The sequence below is a fragment of the Astatotilapia calliptera genome, chromosome 10 (genome assembly GCF_900246225.1).
Source record: "Astatotilapia calliptera chromosome 10, fAstCal1.2, whole genome shotgun sequence".
Taxonomy (NCBI): domain Eukaryota; kingdom Metazoa; phylum Chordata; class Actinopteri; order Cichliformes; family Cichlidae; genus Astatotilapia; species Astatotilapia calliptera.
Genome location: NC_039311.1, coordinates 32,027,433 through 32,052,786, shown reverse-complemented (window position 1 = coordinate 32,052,786; position 25,354 = coordinate 32,027,433). Strand labels below are relative to the sequence as shown.

Genomic DNA, 25,354 nt, shown 5'->3' with positions numbered 1-25,354 from the left:
GTCATATGGCGAGAGGCGGGGTTCACCCTGGAGAGGTCACCAGTCTGTCGCAGGGTTAACACACAGGGACAGACAACCATTCGCGCTCACATTCACACCTATGGGCAATTTGGATTATCCAATTAACCTATCCCCACTAACTGCATGTCTTTGGACGGCGGGAGGAAGCCGGAGTACCCGGAGGGAACCCACGCAAACACGGGGAGAACATGCAAACTCCACACAGAAAGACCCCGGCCTGATGGTGGAATTGAACTCAGGACCTTCTTGCTGTGCGGCAACAGTGCTAACCACCGTGCTCCTGCTCTTCAGCACGTTCCTGAAAAAGGTCTTCATGCTCAAACTTCTGAGCCCTCTCTGATCTGGACATGGTGTTCTGTGTGAATGTGACGAAGCACAAAGGAAGAGGAGGGGACTGGAGTGAAGGTCAAGAAGAGGTTTAAAAAAGTTATTCCCCCCAACCAAAACGCTGGTCAACCCCCTCTGCTGCTTCAGTTTAAGACAGTGCTCATAGAAAAAGTAATTCCAGTTCATTTAGTTAGAGTTTGTTAAGCCCCGCTGCTTGTCTTGATTTCTCTCAGGTGTTTTGTTCAGGTGCTCTCTGTTCAGAGTTCTACAGTATTCAGTCATTCACGGTGAACATGAACACTTCTCCTTCTGCCTGCCAAATCCCTCTTAATCTTTTTCTTTTCTCTTCTGAATTCAACACTTTTCCCATTCATCCATTTTTATAGTTCTTCCTCCCCTTTTTTCACTTCCCTTGCCACCCGACATTTCATCCTTATTCTTCTTTTATGCTTCCCTTTTTCTCTTTACTTTGTACCTTCTATTTCTCTCCTCACCAACAGACTGACAAACAGGTAGATGGATAGAAGCGTCTTGTCCAATAACGAGCCTTGGCTAGGATCACATGCCTGTGGAGGAGAGTCCCAGGCCGGCTGCTTTGCTCATGCAGGGTAAACCCTGAGCTCCGGCTTTTGGGAAATCGTGGGCCACCACGCGGCCATTCTCCCCTCCAAGTCCTGACGGTCCAACTCCTAACCCACCAGCAACCGCTCCTCCTCCTGCCACCGCTATCCCGCCAAGGCTGGTGCTCATCATGGCGGCATCAATAAGCTCCTGCAAGACAGGGAGAGATGAGACAAAAGTTATTTAAGCACACAGACTCACACAAAGACAAGTCTTTATTAAATTCAGTTTAAATAGTTAAATTGTTTGGCAAAGAGGAAAAATATCTCAAAACTCTTTCATTTAGCAGATGAAAATCCTTCTAATAGTTTCAACAGTGAGTTTTTCTCTTGACCTCAGTTTCCAGTTAACAGAATTAATATTACCTTTTTAAGGCCAGAATTAATCAACCACATTTCACGTGAATTTACTTTGGATATCCATAATGTAGATATTTTTATTTCCATCCATAACCAGATAGCAAAAAGTCTATTTGGATCTTATCGACAAATTCTTCGAGTCCATGTTGTTTCTTTTATTTATTCAGTTTTTATATTTCATATGTTGAAAATTTTACTTTTTGCCAGTGTACTTTCCAGACTCTTCGCTCTATGTGAAAGATGTTCTTTCTGCACAAATCAAAAAGATGTGATGTTCATGCTCCCAGCATGAACAATAACAATCACCAAATATCAGCATAGAAATGTATTCTACTAATCACTTACCTTGATTCATTTGATTAATGGAGGGATATTCTTGTTGTTTTTGGCTTTCACATCCACCAACACAGAGTGGAAACCTGGTGGATGCTGAGGAAGTTCATGAGGTATCAATAATAAATGTGTGTGTGTGTGTGTGTGTGTGTGTGTGGGGGGGGGGGGGGTTAAAATGATGTTTTAACAAATTAACAACAGTAAACATTGCCTAGCGGAAGAGGATGGATGGAGGAAGTATTACCTCCTATTACACTAGATGGTTTTTCCACTGAGGTTCTTTAGTTTCTTTATTCCTCAGATTTCTAGTTTGATTCATAGACATTCAGTCGGCTGAAGTCAGAAATAATGACGCACTTTATATATGTTAATATTGTTCACAGAGTTATGACTCTGAGAAGTAAGACTTTTGGCATAAACTACAGTGATCTGGTTGAAGGCTCCTAATTGCCTCCATGAGTTGTTTCACAGCTGCACATCCAGTTTTTGGATAAATGATGCTTGAATGAGTGTGTACCGCAGTAGACCGTGTGTGTGTGTGTGTGTGTGTGTGTGTGTGTGTGTGTGTGTGTGTGTGTGTGTGTGTGTGTGTGTGTGTGTAAAAGAGTCATCACCAAAAGTGATCAGAGTAGAAGTTGTTTTTCAGTAGCAGAATGAAGCTCTTTCCCTCAGCCTCACCTCTCAGTAAAACTAATGATGTGGATCCAAAGTTAATATCCTGCATCGGGCCTCTGAGGCTCCCACGCTCCCTCTCTGTTTGCTGCAGAGTGCCGACAGTCGTCAGGCAGATTGGTACAAATAAATCCTGGATTTATTCACTTACTGAAGCAGCTTCAGCGCCTACAATGCCTTGGAGCGAGCGTACTTACGTCTGAACGCCCGACACCGAGCACCATGGGCATCTCCCCTCATGTCTCTGCATCTCCTGCCCATCTTTTTCGTTTTGATAGAAGGTTTTATTATGATAGCAGCTCTACATATGATGTCAACAACAAAACAGCATCTGTCCCTGCAGAGTCAGACCATCACTGCTGTTGCCTGCAGATAATAATAGCCACCTGTTAAACCATCGTGAAGCAGACAAGAGATTTTTGTGTCCTGAATATGAAAATGTCTCCTTCCAACACTGTGGCCCCAATGACGGCCCTGTTGAAGCTAAAACTGAATTTTAAGCATCACTTGTCGATTTGGCCAGTTTTTAAGCAAAAAAAGTAAGAATCTGATGATAAGTAAAAGACATTATAGAACTTACAGGGGCATTTTCATGTAGAGACTTGATTCAAAATAAGTCTCAATGTGAAGAGAAGTAATAAAGCCACTGAGTAATAGGTGGAAAAACTTAAAGCTGGTGTTAAACAGGTGGAAAGTTTCAAACAGATGAATGCAAACAGGTTGGAATATAGGTGGGAAGGATTCCTTTTTTGGAGACCATGAACTTTTCTAACCTAATACACAGTTGTTGTTATGATATCTTAACTGTCATAAAGTGAATGTACAAACTTGACTGGACATGCATGTCTTTGGACTGTAGCAGGAAGCTCGAAAATCTTGAGAAAACTCTTGCAGCAACACAGAGAGCATGCAAACTCCAGGAAGAATCATCTGTCCCAGGAAGATTAATCCTGATGTCCACTTCTATGTGACAAATTAGTATCAAGGTTTGCACAGATGTTACTAATGAAGAACAAAGAACTTTAATGATCTGCAGCCTCATTAGGACAGGAAGTTGTGTCAGAATGTGAGCATGGAGCACAAGGTTTATACTGATCATATGCAATTAAGCCACAAAGCATCTCACGCCACTTAATGCAAAAGTAATGCAACAACTTACTTTGTCCAGGACACAAATGACAAGTAACGTGTAATGCATTTCTTTTCTTGAATGAACATCCCAACACATGGCAGATATTTGTCATGTATGGGTTTAACACGATCAGTATCTCTGCTTCTAGCGCGTTCTCATCCCTCGGGTATTACTTAATGCAGTTTTGTCGCTGTCGTGTCTCTGTTGAGCACAGGGTGTCCTTTAGTTTCTGTGCCTTGACACAGTAGGTTATGAGATCAGCGCGAGGGGTCTGTCCTCAAATCCCATCATTAGTGAGTGTATGGGTTATTGTTGTGAGCTGTGTAGCCCAAGCCACAATCTTCTCGTAAACCTAACTGCAGTTTTCAGAAACCTGAAAACTAGGACTACTTCACAGCACCTAAATTTAACCATTATTATATGAAATATAAATAAATAAACCATTTGGGTCCTTTGACTAGACCTAACTAGTCCTGATCTTTGTCACGTATACCCCCAAGTGCAGGATGCTTCTTAAACCCAAACCACAAGCTCTTCCTCAAGTCCATCAAGTACTTGTTAGTGCTTCAGTCTAACAAAGTTCTTTTCAGCTTCTAAACCTAATCCCGAACGTTTTAGTGTTTAAACTTAACCAGTTACTTTTGAGCACATAAACCTGACCAAGAAGTTTGAGTTCTTAGAAATAACCAACAAGTGAAAACTAAAGGAAAATAGGACACAGACTATCTAGACCTCTAATATGGGACCATTATCTCTCAGTATCAGTTAATGCCACAATGACAAAGAACGTCTCGCATCTAAGAAAAAGCCATTATATTATGGGCTGGGGTAAGAAACTGCTGGTGCCTTAGACGATGGTCAATCTAATCGCAACTTGGCACCGAAGTTATGTTGGAGCACAAAGACACATGCAACCAACCTTAAATAAAAAGAAAAGCTACAGCTGCAAAGACCAGAACAGCTTCACAATCCAAACGTTTAGTGCAGTTAAAAACCCTTGCTTCTCTGTTACGGGAGACTATGATGCAATATTAACAGCCTAGTTTCAACAATGTATCAGAAGAGAATGCATCATGGATATTCCTTTATTGATTATCAGTCCCGTGTGTGCTGTCGTGCTCCTTCACATTCCTCTGCAGCAGGTAACCGTTGTGTAGCCCTGCTCCGTATGTGCCCCCATCTGCTCTTACTGATGAAATCTTGGCCACATGTTGTGTCACCACTGCAGAGTTTTTTAAGTCCTCCCTTTGTGCTCAGACAGAAATGTGAAGTGAATGCAAAGTCCAGCGGAGAGGAGACCTGACACACTGGTGCCTCTGCTGTGGAAAAACGACTCTAATGACTTGTTTGTTCCTTCTGAGCAGCCCATCAAAGTCTCAGTATTAACCAGCACAGTCAGTAATGAGGCGACCGCAGTTTCATCACATACGGACGCCGGCGATAAAGAGGAGCTCGAGACCCGAGTGGCAGATGAGCAGAGTTCAGTTGATGTACTTTGAAATGGCAGAAGTGTTTTTGCTCCTGCCCTGTGGCTCCATGCAGAAAAGGGCAGCAGCTCATGCACATGATTAAAAATAAAACTGCACCCATGAATGAACGAACTTTGAGTTCTCTGGTGTAAAAGAAACATGCACTAAAATTATGTTTATCTATTTGACCAGGCTTAAAACACCCACTTAGCTGGAACGAAGGTTATATATCACCTACAGAGATGCTGTACTACTACTACAAAAAAAAACCTAGTACAAAATAAACAGGAAATGTCTGTAAATTTGAGACTGGGATGTTTTCATGACTGAAAGTTCTAAAATCTTTTAAATCTATTCAGAAATTCTGAAGCCATCATAATTAAGCCTATAGACAGAAAACTGAACTACCACAGAAACCAGTAAGTACTACACCAAACTGAAACAGTGGAAACGAAACTTGACTAAAGCAAACCTGAATCTGTTGCACTCCCCTAAATATATGGCTAAAATACTCTTTTCTTCCTGTTAAGTACCACCTTTGATTTGTGGTGGCCTGACTGGAGTTCTATTCTTTTTTCTGTCCCTCGGATCCATATAGACACATGAGCCGCGCACTGATAATATTCAGATATACCTACTCAGTTCGCCCTTACGTATGTTCTTCAGCATATATTACCCATCTGTCTCCATCACCTTCATTCACTAATATTCCTCTCTATCTCTGGTTGTTGGTGTTGCTTCTGTGAGAACTTTTATGTTATTTTTTTATTCTTCCTAACTTAAATTTGCAAATCAAATCTGTTGCCAGAGCCAGCTTTGTTTCAAAAAACAACCTTGAGAAGGTTATCCGTGCTTTCATCATGCTCAGAATGAATTACTGCATTTTTATGTGGACTCGGGCTCTTCCAAAATGCTCCTGCGAGAGTCCTGACTGATGCACACAAACAAGTAAATGAGTACACATCACCATCCTGGCTGCAAAATTCCAACATGTGTTTGCTCCCAAGTGCTAATCACACTTGTTTCATGTACCATGCTACTCATTTAGATCACATCACCAGCAGCTGTTTAAACCACCAGATTGTATTCAACAGAGAAATTTCAAGCTGAAGCTCAGAAATGATCTGGAGGAGAACAACCTCTCCTCCAGATCATCTACCTCTGTAACTGTTAACAAATCAGTGCACAAGTGCAAGAAACGAGGTCTGTAAAGACATGGACGAGTGAGTTTGGTGTGGTTAATCTTGACTGGCCTGCACAGAGTCCTGACCTCAACCTGACAGAACACCTTTGGACTGAATTAGAGCAGAGACTGTGAGCCAGACCTTCTCATCCAACATCCGTGCCTGACCTGGCAAATGTGCTACTAGAGAATGATCAGAAATTTCCATAAAGACACTCCTAAACTTTCTGGAAAGCCTTCTATAGCTGCAAAGTTTTAAGCATATGAATAAAAGTGGGATGTCACTAAAGTTCATATGTGAGTGAAGGCAGACGAGCACTGCAGATTGATACTTTTGGCAATATATTGTATGTTCACGCTGGCCAGGACAGCCCAACTTCTGACAGCTATGTAATAGACATTTGTGCTTCATTTGGATCAAAAGAAGCTAAAAAAATTACTGCAACATCAGATATGTGAAATATCCAGCTAAAACATTTCAGGCTCAGCGTTTAAAAGCAAAAATCGCAGACTTGTTTTTACAATTTTACCATTTCTCTGATCTCACCTTCATCCTTCTTGACTCAATCCGAGACTTGTAGCAGAACTCGACCAGAGCCACCAGCATGGCCAGGCCCAGCCCACCAATCAGGATGTAGAAAACTCCAGCTACATTGCTCAGACTGAGCGCGCTAGTTTTGTCCTATCAGCACAGAGAAGTGAGGTTAGAGACACCGAATCATGGTGCACAGAGGCATGACATCACTATGGTTTGAATCCAACTGTAAGCAAAAGGACAAAATTATTTTTAGAAAGTTTAAAATGGTCTAAAATCCCAAAGCTAAATACAAGTTTCTAACTAGGAAGACCATTATGCAGCGTTCAAAGGCTGTGATATTCTGACAAATGGAAATATAAATCCCCTCAGAGAATGTCTGAGATCCCCTGAATTATGGAATTTAATATGAAATTACTTTTGGGCGACATCCACTCAAATTTGAAATTTGAAATTTACTGCCTAACTGATAAGTTTGTAGTTTCCATTCAAAACATAAAACCTAATCGGTGACACCTGCCAGGAAAGTAAGTTTTAATTGTGCTTTGATGTTTTTGTACATCAGAGTCTATTTTGAGATATGAACAAACTCCTCTTTGTAAAAAATCATCACTTTTTCCCAGCTAATCACAATAAGGAAACAGTTAAAATAGTTAATAAATGCTAACAAATGTTAACAAATAACAAACATTAAAACTAATTAAAATGAGAGTTTGTCACTCCAAGAGTCCAATTCAACCATCTAGTCTTTAGCCCAATATTATCTGATATATAAATGTATTTAAAAGTCCAAATGTATCTGACCCTACTGAACAGGGCAAAGACCCTGCTAATGTTCATCTCCTCATGAAAAGAATGACCCTCCGTTGCCTCAATCATAGCCTTTGAACCTCCACATCTATTGATCGGTCACATGCAGCTTCATGCACGAAAATGCAAACAAAATGAGGAAAAAAAATTATCTTGAAATTCTTAACAAAAAGGTCTTATACTTCAATTCAGAGGTTCATTATATCTGTGCTGGTCTTCACGGTCATAGAAATGTGTCATTTATGAAAAATAGCTTTATATCACAATCTTTTAAAAAACAGACTCAGTTGGCGAGCTCTTGAATTTTGCACGTTCTTTCCTCACATGCATCGCTTGGTTTTTGGTGGGTGTGACTTAGCTTTTTCATCCAATAGCATGCAGCCTGTTAGAAAAAAAGAAAGGAGGAAATAGTGGGCGGGGCCTCCCTTCAACAGTAGGAAGTGGTGTGAGCCTATCAGTGGGATTTCCTCTCCACACTGTCATGTTAACCTCAACCAATCAGCTTATGGGAAATCCCACCAAAAGACACTAAAAAAGTCAGACTTCTTAAAAACAAAGTCATCTGAATTTGTGTGTAACATCTGATGCAATAGTATAGTTCATTGATGCTTTATAGTTGTTAACCAGTTAGCTAAGAGATTATGTGAATGATAGTAGAAATCAGCTTGTTAACAGAGATCTTTTAACCAAATACACTGATTAGATACCAGGTAGGTTAAATTTTCTTTTAAGAATTGTTTCTGGGAATAAACAGTCACGGGTCATTTTTAAAGTTGTCCCTGCCATCACCCTTGTATTTACAAGTGTTTTACAGACTGCATCAATAAGATCAACAGCCTTTATAGGGACTTTTCTTTGTCCGTGAGACTTGTACATAATCAGTTGTCCTACGTAGTGGTGTTAAAGTATAGTAGTATAATATGTTACTGAAAAAACTCAGCAGCTGAGCTCAGTGAGCTGTGAAGCATGATCACTGCCATTACTGACAACGTGTAAACAAAATGTAGATAAACTCCAGAATTAATCATGTCACATTAAACATTTTGAAAACTTGAGGGCATTTTGGGTTTTTTTTACATAATGCGAAAGCCTTCTGAATACAGCCTCTGATATGAATGGCTTCAATAAAGAGATGACAAAGATCAATTTTAGTAAATGAATCTCTATTAGTGGACACATCTTATCATCTCTGTATATTTTTGTTATGGAAAGTTCTCTCTACACTAAACTAATCCATCGGCATGACTCTCAGTGCTGCACTTTCAGTCTGACATTAAAAGTGTCTTTTCTCAACAGATTGATGAACGTTTTTCCACCATTTGTTAGTCACGGTCTGTTACTCAGCGAGTTCAGAAGAAGCAGGAGGTACATGACAGATTGGAGACAAAAACATCAGCATTTGTGTGTGGGAAGGAAAGGGAAGGAGGGAGGATGGGTGGGGGCAAAGCTGTGGTCATTTGCTTCAATTTAATCAAAGTTGGTCAGCAGCCATAAACAGAGAGAGAGAGAGAGAGAGAGAGAGAGAGAGAGAGACTCAAAGAGCGAGAGAGGAAGAAACAGGCAAATATATCTGCATTTATAAAAATCGGACATTTTACATCTGACCTGTGTGAAGGGAACGCAAACCTGCTTTAATCTGGAGCTTATCTTCCGGGCCTGATTATGTCTGTTTGACGGCTTCTTCTTTCTTTTTTAGCAGACAAAGTGTCTTTTTCAAAACTCTGTGACACTGTACAGCCACGAGCAGAGACTAAAAATACACATGTAAAAGTGGCACCTAAAGGCAGTTGGATGTGCGATTAAAAGTGATGTAAAAGGTCACATTTTTCAGCAGAGTCACTCGTCTGTCTGTCTGCGGCTGCTTCCATTGAACTGTGCTGACCACCAAATATTCTGGAGAACAGAAGGAAGGCTGAGCAGAGAAAAGCCTCTGAAGAAATCTGATGGATTTCCACTGATCTGGACTCATGAAAACCCCTTATCTCCAAAAAATGTCTGCTTTGTCAGAAATGGCTGAAGCCCCGCTCGTTTGCCTCCCAATTTGCATAAATTTGTCTTCGAGCTTGAATCACGTTTGGTAGGAAAGAAGTTCATAAAAAATACTCAGCACATTTCAGCGGCCTCTCAGTTTAAGTCAGGAGTACAAATTGGAGTTGTGGGGTTTACACATGCCATCAGGATATTAAAATGTTTTCATGTTTTAATATGTTTATCTTTCAGTTCTTCAGAATGGTCAACTGAGTAGCAGTGATACACTGTAAAAGCAAAAACAAAAATCCTCAATAAACCAAAAAAAATAATCAATTAAAAAATGACTTTATGACCTTGAATGAAAAGTTTGTCACTTTGCGACCTGCTTTCATACTTATAGGTGAGAAGAGACCGTTCATGTTTAACCTTCTGAGGCTTCAGTCACAGGACATACCATTATTCCTCAACCAGTTGGTGAGTAGTTGCTGGCAGTCACTGGTTTGGTTTCAAATAGGTCTACAGTGATGCGCCAAAAACTTTGTTGCAAATGCTTTAGCCACTTGCAGGTTGCTGTAATCACACATAGATTGTATGAATTTGTTGGGAAACAAACAGAAGCTGTTTCTGTTCAGTGTGAAATATGTGCCTTTTGAAATGTGTTGGCACAACTTTTGTTGGCAGCACCATCTTTGTGAATGATTTCACCCAGGAACAGTTAGCAAACTACAGCACTACTTGCCAAATCATTGGAAAATACATATTTTTCGCTGTCAAACAAGGTTTTCCAGGGCAGGTCCCTTGGCCTGTATTACTGAGCCCTTACTTTAAGGACTTGAGACAAACAGTCTTTGTGAAGGGGTAACAAAATATACCCAATGAGCACCTTAAATCTCACTAAAACATTTACTCTACTGAAAACACGTTTCCTGTTGTGTCCACTGGTCATTGTTTACAAGTGTAGTTTTATTGGAAGATCTAATACAGTAACCTTTCCATTAGGACCTACTCGGATCGAGTCATCACAGTTCGCCATGGTTTTCAGGGTTTTCCATTAGGTCATAGTGAGAGTACCTGGTACCAGGATCCCTTGGAACCCTGCTTGGCCAGGGTTCCAAGGGATCCAAGGAGGTACTAAAATGTGACTTTGTTAGACTGTATTCCACCAATTGGCTGGTCAGTAGTGTCACTCAGTGACTTATGAGAGTGTCTTGTTCAGGAAAATCAAAGCCCCCATTTATAAGAGCTGGCAACGAATGAAACGGCTACAAGAAACAACCCTGTGGTCCCCGAGTCTGACGAAGAGGCACAGCACAGCAGGTATATTTTTGCCTTAACATACACCTTTGTTGTAGCGCTCATGTCGCACATTAATTACATAATGGGACACGTGGACGCATTGCTATGGTGACAACCACACACATCAAGTAGTACTGGATCGTAATGGAAAACCAGTCGATCTGAGTCGAGTCGTGGCGAGTTGATCCAAGTCGGTACCAATGTAAACGAGACTTAAAAGGTTAAATTATTGTCAAATGCTAGCAAAGGTTTTAAGAGTTCGTTTTGACAGGTGCTTTTCTTTTTTGCTCTTCACAAAGATGTTTTACCTGCATTATTCTAACCACAAACAAGTACAATCAGGCACGAGAAAGCTTGCTGCTGATTGTTCACATTCATCTGCTGGTATCTATTTGAGTTTTGAAGAAGTTATCTACAGGTTAAGAGATGTTTAAGAACTTTCATTTTAAAAATGTATTTTCTTCCTCATGCAGGATCCTCACCCCAGGTTACCTAAACGAATTCAGTCACTGTGATGTAGTATGTATAAAGTGTAAAGGTCATGCTATATTACTGCTCAAGGCCAAGGGACAGTGTTGGTCCCCAGAAAGTAGTAACATGCTCTGTTATTGGTTTTGTCTTACTGATATCTGTTTATCTCCCTAAATGTAAACAGAATTTTTACAGGATTCATATTTTGAATTTAAACTGACTTTAAAACTAAAAAATACATTTTAATGCAGGACAATAAACAAACATTTGCTTTCTATTTAGCTGCAGACTATTAGCGGTGCCTTCACTTATAAAAACACTTTCTTCCAGGTAACTTTTAGCTTAAAGCATACCAGTCAATAAAAATGTGGAATAAAGGATCAAAAATATGAATTAGCTCAACTTTTTGTTTTTACAGTGTAGCTGCTGGAGTTTCAGAAACTAATAAGGGAAGGGGGAGGGGATTGGGTGGGGTGGTGTAGGGGGTTAACCAACACATGACCTTGGGACCAGGCCTCAAGAACTGACCTTTCTGCCGGAGTCCTTGTGTCCACACTCCCCCTTGTCATACCACCACTTGTTTTTCAACTTGTCTAAGACGGCTTGTTCATTGAGCTTCAGTACTGCTAGGTTTACTGGGATTCTTCAAAGAACCATAAGAGGAAGGGAGGGGAATTGGAAATAACATAAATAACATTATGCACCTCCATGTTATCTTATGTTATTGTTCAGCTGCACAGCAACAGGGCTGCGATAGCTACAGCAGTAGCAGTGGTGGTGGCAGCAACGTTTTTAGCAAAAGTGACTTTAGCAGTACAGTAGCTGTGGAACACTACAGAAAACACCTCAAAAACAGCAGAAAGAAAAACAAACAAACAAACAAAAACAGGCACAATCACACGGAAAACTCTGGAAAATGTCAGCATCAAAGTGATATGCATTAATACTCCATCTAGCTTGGTTTAGCCTGACTCCCTACGTGCGAGATGTGTATTACTATATCACTTTGGGTAACCGGCAAGGGCTGAAAACACTCCGGGAACTTTGGGTTTTCTGAGCAAGAATGCGTCATAAGCTGTCTAAAAAAACAGACTGCATACTATAAACTGTAGTCTCTAGGCAAGGAAGGCTGAACAGCTAACTTTTTCTGGAATAAAATTGAACTGACAAAACTGACTGAAGGGGTATTTTATTAAGTAGGTTTAGTACTTATCAATTCATTGCTAGTTAGCCAGGATTTATTTTCTTCAACTCCATGAACAGACTAGATTTGTATGCTGAACCAATCAGCCACAACCTTTGAACCTTTGGTCACTAAAAGGCATTTATTGTCTTACAATTCAGTGTTGTTCCAGGAAACCCCGGGTCCTAGAATGGCTTTCCTCTGCTTTCATCAGCCCGACAACCTGTACTGCCACACTACAAAAACAACTCTAGAAAGCCTTAAGAAACCCAGACAGACATTGTCTAGGCAAGTCTAGATCCCAACTCAATCCAGCATCTAAACCAGGCATATAAACATGTTGAATCTGGGGAAGTCGCACCTTGCAACTTTTGAGTACTCTAATTATATACTGCCTGACGCCACAGACAACCTTCTGCCCATATGACATGTCACAGCAACCAGAGGTAGAACCACAAAAGTTGGTTTTAGTGTCAGGCTGTATATTTATATAGGTAAAACAGTCCACCTACCTATCTCTGAAATATTGTTCTTATCCATATTAGACTTGAAACACCTAAGACAGACGGTTGGGACGTATTTCACCAATCTTTTACTTTTGTAAATAAATTTACAGATAAATGTCCTATAGTACTATGAAAGACTACAGTATTTAAGCAATCAACTCCTAGACTTTAAATATGTAAATCAAGTTTTGCTGGTTCCTCTGGTATAAATGCAGGTAGACAACCTGAGTTTCCCAAAGGGTTCTAAAGCCCCATTCACCTATAAAGTGGCTGGGTTCATTGTTTCTCAAGGCTGGTCACTGGTCCAGTCTCTGGTTGCCCAAGTCACTTCTTTTGTTCAAGTCCAGGGTCGAAAACCTTTCTGTCACTGTGTAAACCTGGAGAAAATCACCATCTTCCTTCTACACGACTAAAAGTACTAAAAAGTACTGAAAGTAAGGTGGATGTTAGTCTTTTAGTAATGAAAGATTTTCTTTTGTAAAATACCCCATCGATCAGAAAGTAAGAATTCAAAAATGTCTTTGACAAAGAAGGTCACAGTTTTGATGGCTCTATCACCTCCTACTTATCTGTAATAATTTTCTGAGAAAGACACCAAATAGAAGGTTCCTGTAGCATTTCATTGGTGCCATCCGGAGTGTTTTAGTTAGGTAGCGAATTCTGGGTTATTGCCGGTTACCCTGGTGTGCCATTGCCTGTCGTTACCCGTTGGGGTTACGGTGATCTGACCTTGGAGTCCCCTCCCCCGGTGCCGCACTCTCCCTTGTCATACCACCATCTGTTTTTCAATTTGTCCAACAGGCCCTGCTCGTTCAGTTTTAACACTGCCAAGTTAACAGGGTTTCTACGGGGATGATAGTAACAATAAGGGATAAAAGGGAACCTGGTGTTAATGAACAGACGACTGCCACAGTGAAGATAGCAACATTAATACACATGTGTACCTATGACAGGCATGATATTATTAATGAATGGTACATAAAAACAACAGATTCACTGCTATTCAGCCCAGACCTTGTAACATGCTGTTTTCCTGCATCTTCCTCCTGCATTGTGAACATTACAATGCAAGTAGACCAAATACTTACAGTTAGAGAAAAATGCCATCATTTTTTTTAAATCAAATTTTCTGAACTGGGAAAATCTTCAGGTAATGCACACTAGTGACTGTCTGTCTGTCTACTTTACAGGACTCATGCAGTCTCTTTTGAATCTCCGAACACTGTGGTCTTTAAATGGAGAAACACCGTTGTCAAACTCAATTAAAGGTGTGATGCCCATTTAAATGTAATTAGTTAATAACCTCTGTCTCTCTTCCACAGCATGTTTTTATCCTGTTTTCCTTCTCTCACCACAACCGGTCACAGTAGATGGCCCCGCCCCTCCCTGAGCCTGGTTCTGCTGGAGGTTTCTTCCTGTTAAAAGGGAGTTTTTCCTTCCCACTGTCGCCAAAGTGCTCGCTCATAGGGGGTCATATGATTGTTAGGTTTTTCTCTGTATGTATTATTGTAGGGTCCATCTTACAATATAAAGGGCAGCTGTGGCTACAACTGTAGCTGCCTCCACCAGTGTGTGAATGTGAGAGTGAATGAATAGTGGAATTGTAAAAGTGCTTTGGGTTCCTTGAAAAGCGCTATATAAATGCAATCCATTATTATTATTATTATTATTATTACAAAGCGCCTTGAGGGCACTGTAGTTGTGATTTGGTGCTGTATAAATAAAACTGAATTGAATTAAATGTCATAAATAAGTATGCAATACTGAATGGAATATCAGTGCGGTGTCTATAATACAAGAATCATTTAGACTTTTAAAGTAAATAACAATCAATAGTAAATGTTTGACAAACACTTTAATTTCTGTCTCTAATTATAAGTAAAACTGGTAAAAATTCCTGTTTGTGAGCATCTTTTCAGTGGTAGCATATGTTGACAATGGTCTCACTGGTTGGATCCCAATCCTCCAAAACAAGGCTAATCACTGCATTCATTATTTTATGAAACAATGGCACCACGCCGATGCCAATATGGCATCAGCTTCTCGGTTTAATTTGCATTGTCTATAGCTCATTCTTGGCTCTGACTTGTAAATGGCTGGCTTGATTCACTCATTCAACAATTGCTTCAGTGGATTGTGTTAAACTCAGCCATTAGTTGTAGCAGAATGACAAGTTTCTCAAAACCAAAGGAAAGGTAAACTGCACTTTAATATTGTCTGGGTCGAAAAAACAGAAAATGATTCCATTTTACTACTGTGCAGCAAAGCGCCACTTGCATTTACTTCTAGTCAATACCTGATAAATAAAGGCGGAACACCAGTCAAGTATTCAGGCGTAAATCAGTTCAAATTAAAGGGTAAATGTCTTTTAAATATAAATTTTGTGACATTGTACATGTCCTTGTTGTTCCCCTTTACATACCATAAATGATCAAAACTATAGTGTGGCAGAAGGCAGCAGATGATGTTGAACGGTACATGGTAAATCAATAAAATGATCAATGAGCAGCAGTAATTCAGTTTGAAATGTCAATAACAGATGATGTGATGAGTGTGAAAGCAGCAGAAGAGTTTTGTTCTAAAGTGCATAATTTAATTTAAAAAAAGATCTGTATAAAATCAGTGTGAAAAAACTCCGATTAAATTCAGATTAAAAATGTTTGTGAATCAGATGCTGAAAATAGTAATTTTACAAATTTGACATATCAGGAGAATCACTTACGCTGGGTTCAGACTAGAGAATACTCGTTTTTTATTTTGAAAAATCGTTGCTTTTCATGACTGAAACAGACTAAACATTGTTTCCGGATCATGAATGCTACCTTACTTTCAAGGCGTGCGTAATGGAAGGAAGTGCTGATAGCTGTATGTCTTGAGTAATGGTGTGTGTCCACAGGAGCTACCCATTCTGCTAATTAATGACTTGTGGAGCTAGCTGTGCAAAGCTGAAAACTAGCTGTGGACTATCTAAATGAATACATATTTACTCCTCCCCTCAAATGTTTTCAGGAAAATGTATGTATTTTTTCGAGGTTTTAACCTCTCTATTTGGTATGGTCTCATCATTCCCAGTGGCCAGAACAAAGTTTATCTTTTATTCTGATGTGGTCAGAACAAAATCAAAAAGTCTGAACCCAGCGTAACTGTTCACAGAAGTGATGCTTGAGTTCACACTGAGAAGATTCCTGCTAAATTACATTTCATGTCTACACACAGCTATGTTTGGTCAGATTGGTGGTATTCCTAATTGTTCAGGATTATCTCAGTTGGGATATCAAAGAAGCCAGTCCTACAATCCAGAAATGAGTTAGTATTTGTGCACTTCCAATTCCCTTGTCGCAGTCAGCAGGGTTTTTAAATGGGACTGTGGTTGATATGAACTTCAGAGATTTTTATGTTTTGTTCTATAACATCAAGTACATAAGTAAATATTCATTTCATAAATTTTGAAGGTTTTACTTTAAGTCTTTGAAGCCTATGGACCTCATTATGCCCACCAAAATGTGTAAGTATCCAAAACTTTTATTTCCCACAGAGTTTATTTAATAGTCTAACTCAAAAATCAAAATCTGTTTTGCTTTTTAGCAAAGGAATCAGGGTGACGCTCACTTCCAAGTCAGCCTACAAAAACCCATCATCCCCGTGGCACTTTATTGTAGAAAATCACCATTTTGGCACAAAAAACTACCATTTGTTTGAATCCTATCAACCAGATTCTGTGAAAACTGTGAGAATGTCATTTGGAACAAATCTTGCAGAAACACAGTCATGGTTAAGGCTCAGAAACAGTGGCTGGGAAACAGCAGAAGGATGATGAGCAGAAAGCAGATTGAATGAAGTCGACTGATGATTTTTTTATTGTCATCTGTTCGTACTAAGAGCCGGTCAACCCAGAGCAAGAGAGAGAGACTGCTCACAGAGAACTCAAGAGCTCATCTTTTTGATGTGTAAAGTTGATTATACAATATGCTCAGCATTCAATGGGTTTAACACAACTGTGTTGCTAAGCAACTGATGACAAAAACTCAACCCTTTATATTTTTAAAAAAAAAATGTTGATTTGGTGCTTCCTGCATCTACAGCAGGGAGCAGAGGTAAATACATACCACCTTCTCTATGCAAGCTGCATTTCAAAGTGATTTATTGATCCATCGATTGATTGAGTCGGATCATACACACAGATTATTTTCAGGGATTAAATAGATTCAAAACTCAAAGGGAAAAAAATATCACATTCCACATGGTGCAGTCTTTGTTCTTCTAGTTCGTCTGCCTTTCTCTGACTCTGGGTTGGCCGTAAATTGCTGACATGAAGCAGAGAGAATGAGAACAAGATGTTCTTTCACTGAACATCTGATAAAAACATGGACTGAGTTCATTCATGTATGAAACAAAGAAAAAGGAAGAACGTGACTTTATGCTGCTGTCAGGTATAATTAAAACTCACCAACTCCACCTCAGGTTATATTTTTCAGCTCAATTTCTGTTTTGTTTTCCTCTTCTGTGGACAAAAGCCATGTTTTTCAATTCACCTTAAATGGCTCTAAACCAGCAACTCATCTGTTATCAAATGTAACATTTATATGGGAAAAAATTCATTAAAATTTTACATGTCAGGTTGGGCTCATTTGTTCAAGAGTATTGCTTGTTTTCCTATTTATGTATTTATGTATTCTTTACTCCAATCAGCCTCACAGCTGTAGCCCTGCTGTCCTACAGTAGTGACACCATCTTGCAGTTCAAACAGCACACGTCACTTGGGTCTCTTTCAGTGATACTCCTTGTGCCTGGGGACCCAGCTCTCCTATGGGAATTACACAAAACACATCTGGGACTCTGCTCTCTAGCAACAGTAATCTCACTGTAATACAGGAGTGATAAAACCTCACATCTGGGACCCAGATCACTGGGGGAGGGAATATTTTGATTTCTATCACAAAATTAGGCAGTGATGCTCCTTATGGATGGGAATCCCATTGCCCAGAACAGAAGAATCACCACAGCCCTAATTTCTAATAGATGTGATGCTCTTCATCTACAGGAATTATGCTTATCTGCAGGACTGACAAACCTCAAGCCTACAAAGACCACTCTCTGACAGGAGTGATGATGTCCTCCCTGATTGCTACACCTTACATCATGCTTTGCAGTGGAAGTGACACTCCTGACAGTCTGTAATGAAAGTGAGGAAGGCCAGCTCTAGGAGCAGCCATGTCTGATGTGAGTATGGCTCTTCATGCTCAGAAATACTGGTCTGCAACAGGAGTGATACGCCTCACACACTGTAATGGGAGCAATGCCCTTGATACACAGGAATTCCACCCTTTAGCAGGACGGATGCTAGTGGGAGTGACAAACGTCAGAGACTAGAATGTATGTGACTCCCTGCATGATGCTAAAGAGTAAATGGAGTAATTCTTTAATAGCACTTTTCTACTCTTATACACAGGCCTATTTTTCAAGCATGGGAACTCTACAGTCTTACAGGAATAATACGACTTACATCATGCAAGGATCTTGCTTTCTAGTGGACGTCATGGAAAACTTTTAAGTGTAAGAATACTGGTTTGTAAGGGAGAGACAATCCAAACCAAATGCAAAACTTTAAACTGTTCATAGTTCAATATGAGACTTCAGTTCCAGAATAATCCTTATTTACTTCAGTGATCGTCAGCAAACTGCCATATCTGATAAATAAACATGAATGAGGTTCATCGAAGTGTTTATCTTAAAGCAGCGTTTTACCTGACAGCAGCAAAGCTCAAAGCCTGATCGACAGACACAGAATGAGATTCATTAGGATGTTACTTTAGATGTCAGGATTCTGGTGAATGTAGAAGCAAAGACGGGCAGGTAGGCAGTCGGACGGGCATAACAAATGACAACAGACAGCAAAAAGGCCGACAGGGCAGCATCAGGCAGACAAACACAGATACTGACAAAGACAAACAAAAAGAGAGAGACAAGACAGACAAAAAGACAGATTAAGAGACAGACAGACACACAGACACACACACACAGACAGTAAACAAGTCTAAAAGTCTAAAAAGCTGTTCTCTGGGGTTAGACTAGTTTTCATGTTCCAATCATGAATACCAATTTTGACATTTAATTTTCATGTCTAAACACCTGGATCTGCTCTGTGAATGCCAGCCAGTCATCAGGTTTCTGCAAAAACAGCATCCAGGTTGATGAGTTTGAAACAGCACTCTGTGCTGTGCAGAGGTCATTTTGTCCCCAAGTCTCCTCAGTCTCAGTTCCTAAGAGTAAATTATAAAGTAATTCCACTGATTATATAACACCAATATAGCCATTTATTTTTATTTCCCTCTTCTGTAAAACTTCTACTTAGCCATACTTCAGAGTCAAACATTGACATTTCAGTCTCACTATGTGTATCACAAGCTTGTAAAATTAATACATTACGAAGATTGAAGCAGAAGCTCCCAAGCTTTTAAGCTTGTGACCCAAAGACAATAACATAAGATATATGAAAGTTGTTCCATGAAGAAGCTATTCTTCTGCTTGCATTGTTTCATTTAAATAGCCATGCGACGTTCAAAGAGGATAAATTATCCAGTGATTCACAACACAAGCAGAAGGTAAAAGTTCTTTACTCTCCAATTAATCATTTCACAATCCCTCAGATTAATCTTGTGACCCTCTAAGCAGGGCTGAACTCTTGATAAGTAGCTCACTTTATACAAACTAATTAAAAGTAGCTCCAAACTGAGAAACTGTCACAGAAAAATCTATTGTGCTTATAGCCAGTCAGCAAACTATAAATAGATCCTTTAGTGGACATCTTCCAAGTTCTTCCACCTCTGATACACTTAGTGGGTTTTGCTTATAATTCTATAAGACTTTGACAAAATTGTCTATTATTGTGACAATCAGACAAAAGCAGCCCTGCTAACTAAATTATTTTAGCTATAAAACAAAACTTTAATGCAAACTTCAGCTTTCCTGCCCTTTTTATTTTTCCCAGAGGAACTAGACATGCCGGCATCCACACACCAGAGAGTGCTGGAAAGACTAAAAAAGTTTTTAATAGTTGTAATTTGTATTTACTACATTCCAATATTATGAGAAAATGATATATAATGTTTTTAAAAATACACCCCAGTGTGATACGTTTGCATGCAGTGACCTAATTTCCCCACAAAAAAAGCAGACAGAACAAGACACCGACATTAGTCCCGCACAGACTATCCTCTATCTGGAGATTCAGAGTCTACCTGAGGGGGGATCCTTTAGGCGTGGCCACTCCATAGCCTTTAGAGTCCAGGTTGCCTCCTACTTTCATGGTGTCACAGGGCTTCCTCTGCTCGATGTACTCATTCATGGAGGACTCCAGCAGGTAAGCATATTTCCCTTTTGACTTTCTGACCCGTATCATGCCTTCACTAGTGCTCTTGACGAAGACCGATGGGTCTGCACTCCGCATGTACGACCACATCTTCTCGAACACTGCAATCTTTGACCGCTGGTGGAGGAGCAGAGAATATCTATGTGTTATTGTGCTTGTAGAAAAACATTCCTTCTCAGACTGCTGCCTTGACTACAACGTCTGCACTTCTAGAAATGTGCCCCCACCCTGAAGAATTCTTTAGTGGAGCCTCCATCCAAGGTACCATAGGCAATCTCTGTTTGCTTGGCCAGGTCCTCTGCACTCTCTATGGGGGACACCATCCTCTCTACGGTGAGGAAGGCTGCCAGGTTGGCTGTGTAGGAAGAGATGATGATGAGGGTGAAAAACCACCAAACTCCTCCGACAATTCGACCGGAGAGAGACCTGGAGAAGACAAGAAGGGGAAGAAGAGCAAGGAAGATAAATTTTCCATTTCAGGCACAGCAGGCAGGGTTAAAGGGGTGTACTGGGGATATTTCAGCGTCCTTCCCATTTTCTTCAATTATATTCACTGTGACTGAACCAGGAACAAAGCCGACTATTCATTGAATTTTCAGAAAATGCAATAATAAGTGATTCTGCTTCCACCTCACTCTGTTTTCCAAATCTGTTATAACAAATTATTTCAGTTATGTAGATGATACACAAATGGTGTCTCCTAATAACATTATCAATAGCAATTGCTGGCACGTCTCTGCGCAGAAAAAAATCTGCGTTGCGCACAAAAAAAAAAAAAAATCTAACCTGAAATGAAATTAAAATAAAAACTTTAACAATTCTGTTTTGCAGTGTGAGTCAGTGACTGGCTGCTCCCGTGTAGGATTAGAATGATGCCACCTTATCCCATAGTCCAGCCAATGATGCGATTCACATTCGTATATACGCAGCTGATCAACGTCATTGACAGGCTATGACAGCGTCCTTATGTGCCGACGCCGGTGTTTTAGCGAGCAAAGCGGCTGATGTGGAGTGAAGCCACGTTAATGACAGCGTGTACAACCATTGGAGACGTGAGCAGGACAGACGGAACAACTGATGGAAAAAGTGTGGACTTTATAGCAGTTTTTAAATTGTGTTGATCGGCCACGTAAAACCAGAGTTATGATAAAATATCTGCAATGTTTGTTTTTCTTCCTGAATACTGTCGTTGTTTCTATTTACTGCAGGAAGAAACGGTAAAAACTGTGTTTTATAAGGAAAACGCTCGAAAGCCTGTGAACAAAGACAACACCAAAAAAACCCCAGCCTTTCCTATTGGTCAAAAAATGTACCATGTGGACCAATCAAAAAATGATATGGCAACATGGCATTTAGTTGTTTAGGAAGGGGGAAGTTTTAGGAGTGACGGCGGAGTTTTGAGATGTGAGAGATTTGCGATGTTTAGCGCAAATCTTGTGTAGTTAGTGTGTAGTTAGTGTGTAGTTAGTGTGTAGTGTAGTCAATAGTGTTGTTGTGTGTGTCAGAACAATGAGGCGACTGCTGAGTGTTACAGGTGTTACAGCAGTGATACATCTGCTGCTGTCAGGCCTGCAGGTATCAGGCTGTTGTTCTCCTTCATCTCATAGTGGACAGAAGTTATTTTTGGAGTGGCACAAATAATTTGTGTGGCATCAGATTTGATGCAGAACAGCTGATTGTTCTGCAAATAGTTTGAAATGTTTGTTTAAAAAAACGTCTTGGCTGTATTTTTAGGTAAACAGCTGCAAAAAACTTTGTTTGCAAAACTCAGTTACTTTTTTGAAGAAGTAACTATATAATTAATTGCCCAACATTGGTCATTATTTACTGTATTTTCCAGACATAGTTACAGACACTACAGTTGTGTTTTCAAAATTGGAGTTCAAGTTATTTTTACTTCCAATAGTGTTAACATGCTACACAGGTCATGAACAAGATTTTTTTAAATTGTCATTGTAAGTGGGCTAAAGCAGTTAATTAAAAGTAGTCTAACATAAATGCTGTAATTTGATTATTTTAATGAACCATGTAACTTGGATGGATTGGATGCTGGCGTGACCACAGTGCACACGTCTGCTGTCGCTCACAGTGGTCCAAGGGACGCTCAGGGAGTTTGTGTGTTCGCTCAGACACATGAAACATTAGAGAGAACAACATTGGTTGTAGCTAAACAAAAAAAAGACCATATGGCATAAAAGCTCTTGTCCCAATCCTTTACCGAACCAGACCAGGTTAAAAACACAAAATAAATTGCACTTTAATATATTCTGAACCTTTCAAATCCCAAAGGTAAAGATCAGTTCAATCATTAGCGGATGATAGTTGATGCTTGTCTGATGCATTTAGCAGAAAAATTAAGCCAGACTCTTTCTCATCAGCCTGTGTACACAAAAGCCTGTTTACATGTGATTGTTCCTGCAAACCATACATGCTTCTGGTGAGAATGGCCATCATTTTTTAAAGTTATTAAAGTATAGAAAACAGAGTTTATGTAGCTATTTCTTGTCAGAAACATATATTTTCTCTAGTTTTTACCAGGGCCTGGTGGCTACATTACATTACTACATTACAAGCCATCTGCAGAATGCAATTCATCAAAACTGAAGAACATGCTCCTAGATGTTTTGATAAAACATGTATAAAACAAATATGAGAAAGCTCCCAGTAAATATTTAATAGCATAATAATTAATAATAATTAATAGCAATTATAATCATATACAGAATGTACTATAGAGTCTGGGATTAGGAAACTTGTAGTTACTACAAAGACCCAGTCACTTTTAAGTAATCCACCTACTGAATATTGACATTTTTCCAATATTTGGGAGTGCATTTTAGTCTTTTTTGTTGTTGTTTATTTTATTTATCTCTCTAGTGTTATGTAACACCCATACTAGTACCCGGTTGATCTGCTTTTGGCTTTTTGGCCACAGTGATTTGGGTCCATATTGACATGATACCATCACACAGCTGCAGTAGATTTGTAGGCTGGACATCCATGATACAATTCTCATGTTCTCATGAATTGAGCTCTACTGCCTCTGGGGTCCTTCTGAAATGAATTTGCTGTTTTCAAGAACCTAGTTTGAGTTTGAGACCCTGCCATCCTCAAAGTTACTTAGAAAACCTTCCATCCTCATTCTGTACAGTTTGAACTTCAGCAGGCTGTTTTGACCATGTCTACATATCTAAATGCACCCAGTTGCTCTCATGTGACTGGCTGATTAGACATTTGTGTTAACGAGCTGGTGAGTGTGTTTATGCATGTTTATGCATTCTCAATCACGACAGTTAAAACGGTCTCTGCACAAACTTTTTCTTCTTTAACCAATAGTATGTACCTCTAGAAAATTGGAAACAAACCCCTGGAGCATAAGTGCCACCAGATGGAATGCCTGTTCTAATTTATCTGTCCATGTGTTTTATATTTATAAAGCTTCTTTCAAATAGTATCTGTCTCTGCATATTCATGACTCATAGCTGGGATCAAAAGTCAGCATTTAAGAGCTGTGTGTAAAACATAACTTGACTGTCAGAGTTAAACAGATGCTGACATGCAAACAAATACTCTAGCTTCAACACTTGCATCGCAGATGACAGTCTGGCATAAAAATGCAGGTCAGATGTTTTCTCTCTCTGTGTAACTCTGGCATGCATCACCTTAATGAAACAGACATGAAAAAGAGGAGGGAAGAGGTTCACACATTTCAGTTCATAAGCTGAGTCAACAATAGTGAATCAGTGGCAATCTGAGACCTGGAGATATTTGCATGGGTCAGATGACAAAAACTAACTCATGCTGACAACACAAGCAGAAGGTTCAAAGGCATGTGGACCAGGACCGCAGGCCTGCTTACTCCTTGAGAAGTAAGCAGTACCTGGCCCATTGTTGCAACCGTACTAAGAGCTACATCATCATTAGGTTTGTGCCAGGGTTTTCCTTTAATATTAATTCTGTCCATTATTTTTTGGGACAGTCATAGCCAGGAGGACGGGTCCTTAGAGTCACCTATCTATTTTTTGCAGATGATGTGGTTCTGTTGGTGTCATCTGGTGGTGATCTGCAGCTCACGCTGGCACAGGTGAGCAGAGTGTAGAGCAGCAGGAATGAGAATTAGCTTCTCCAGTGTCTACTCGAGATCAAGGATCAGTTTCAGAACAAATCAGTTTAAGCACCTCAGAAAATTGTTCATGAATGAGGGGAGAGAGGAACGGGAGACTGAGAGATGCCTTTCTGTTGTGGTAAAGAGCAAGCTGATTGTAAAAGCAAAGTTGTTGATTTACCGGTCAGTCTACATTCCCACCCTCACCAATAGTCACAGACTGAGACTTAATATTCAAAATAATACTGCATATACAGGGAGTGCAGAATTATTAGGCAAATGGGTATTTTGTCCACATCATCCTCTTCATGCATGTTGTCTTACTCCAAGCTGTATAGGCTGGAAAGCCTACTACCAATTAAGCATATTAGGTGATGTGCATCTCTGTAATGAGAAGGGGTGTGGTCTAATGACATCAACACCCTATATCAGGTGTGCATAATTATTAGGCAACGTCCTTTCCTTTGGCAAAATGGGTCAAAAGAAGGACTTGACAGGCTCAGAAAAGTCAAAAATAGTGAGATATCTTGCAGAGGGATGCAGCAGTCTCAAAATTGCAAAGCTTCTGAAGCGTGATCATCGAACAATCAAGTGTTTCATTCAAAATAGTCAACAGGGTCGCAAGAAGCGTGTGGAAAAACCAAGGCACAAAATAACTGCCCATGAACTGAGAAAAGTCAAGCCTGCAGCTGCCAAGATGCCACTTGCCACCAGTTTGGCCATATTTCAGAGCTGCAACATCACTGGAGTGCCCAAAAGCACAAGGTGTGCAATACTCAGAGACATGGCCAAGGTAAGAAAGGCTGAAAGACGACCACCACTGAACAAGACACACAAGCTGAAACGTCAAGACTAGGCCAAGAAATATCTCAAGACTGGTTTTTCTAAGGTTTTATGGACTGATGAAATGAGAGTGAGTCTTGATGGGCCAGATGGATGGGCCCGTGGCTGGATTGGTAAAGGGCAGAGAGCTCCAGCCCGACTCAGACGC

The 25,354-nt window shown here is 40.0% G+C and overlaps 1 protein-coding gene across 9 annotated transcripts in view; it reads right to left on the bottom strand.

The window, feature by feature from the left end:
- Positions 1–249: 249 nt before the first annotated feature.
- Positions 250–25,354, bottom strand: part of LOC113030115 (glutamate receptor 1-like) — a 106,134-nt gene continuing 81,029 nt past the window's right edge. For 2 of the 9 annotated variants that reach the window (XM_026181255.1, XM_026181262.1), the window contains exons 14-18: positions 20,486–20,684; positions 20,128–20,375; positions 13,619–13,733; positions 6,665–6,799; positions 250–1,119 (exon numbers count right to left, since the gene is read on the bottom strand). In XM_026181255.1, coding sequence (XP_026037040.1) covers positions 907–1,119; positions 6,665–6,799; positions 13,619–13,733; positions 20,128–20,375; positions 20,486–20,684 — 910 coding nt within the window. In that variant the 3' untranslated portion in view covers positions 250–906. Of the gene's footprint in view, positions 1,120–6,664; positions 7,845–11,728; positions 11,844–13,618; positions 13,734–16,728; positions 18,825–18,865; positions 19,150–20,127; positions 20,376–20,485; positions 20,685–25,354 lie in introns of those variants that run through there. The other 7 variants (XM_026181256.1, XM_026181258.1, XM_026181257.1 and 4 more) reach the window with 7 other exon arrangements.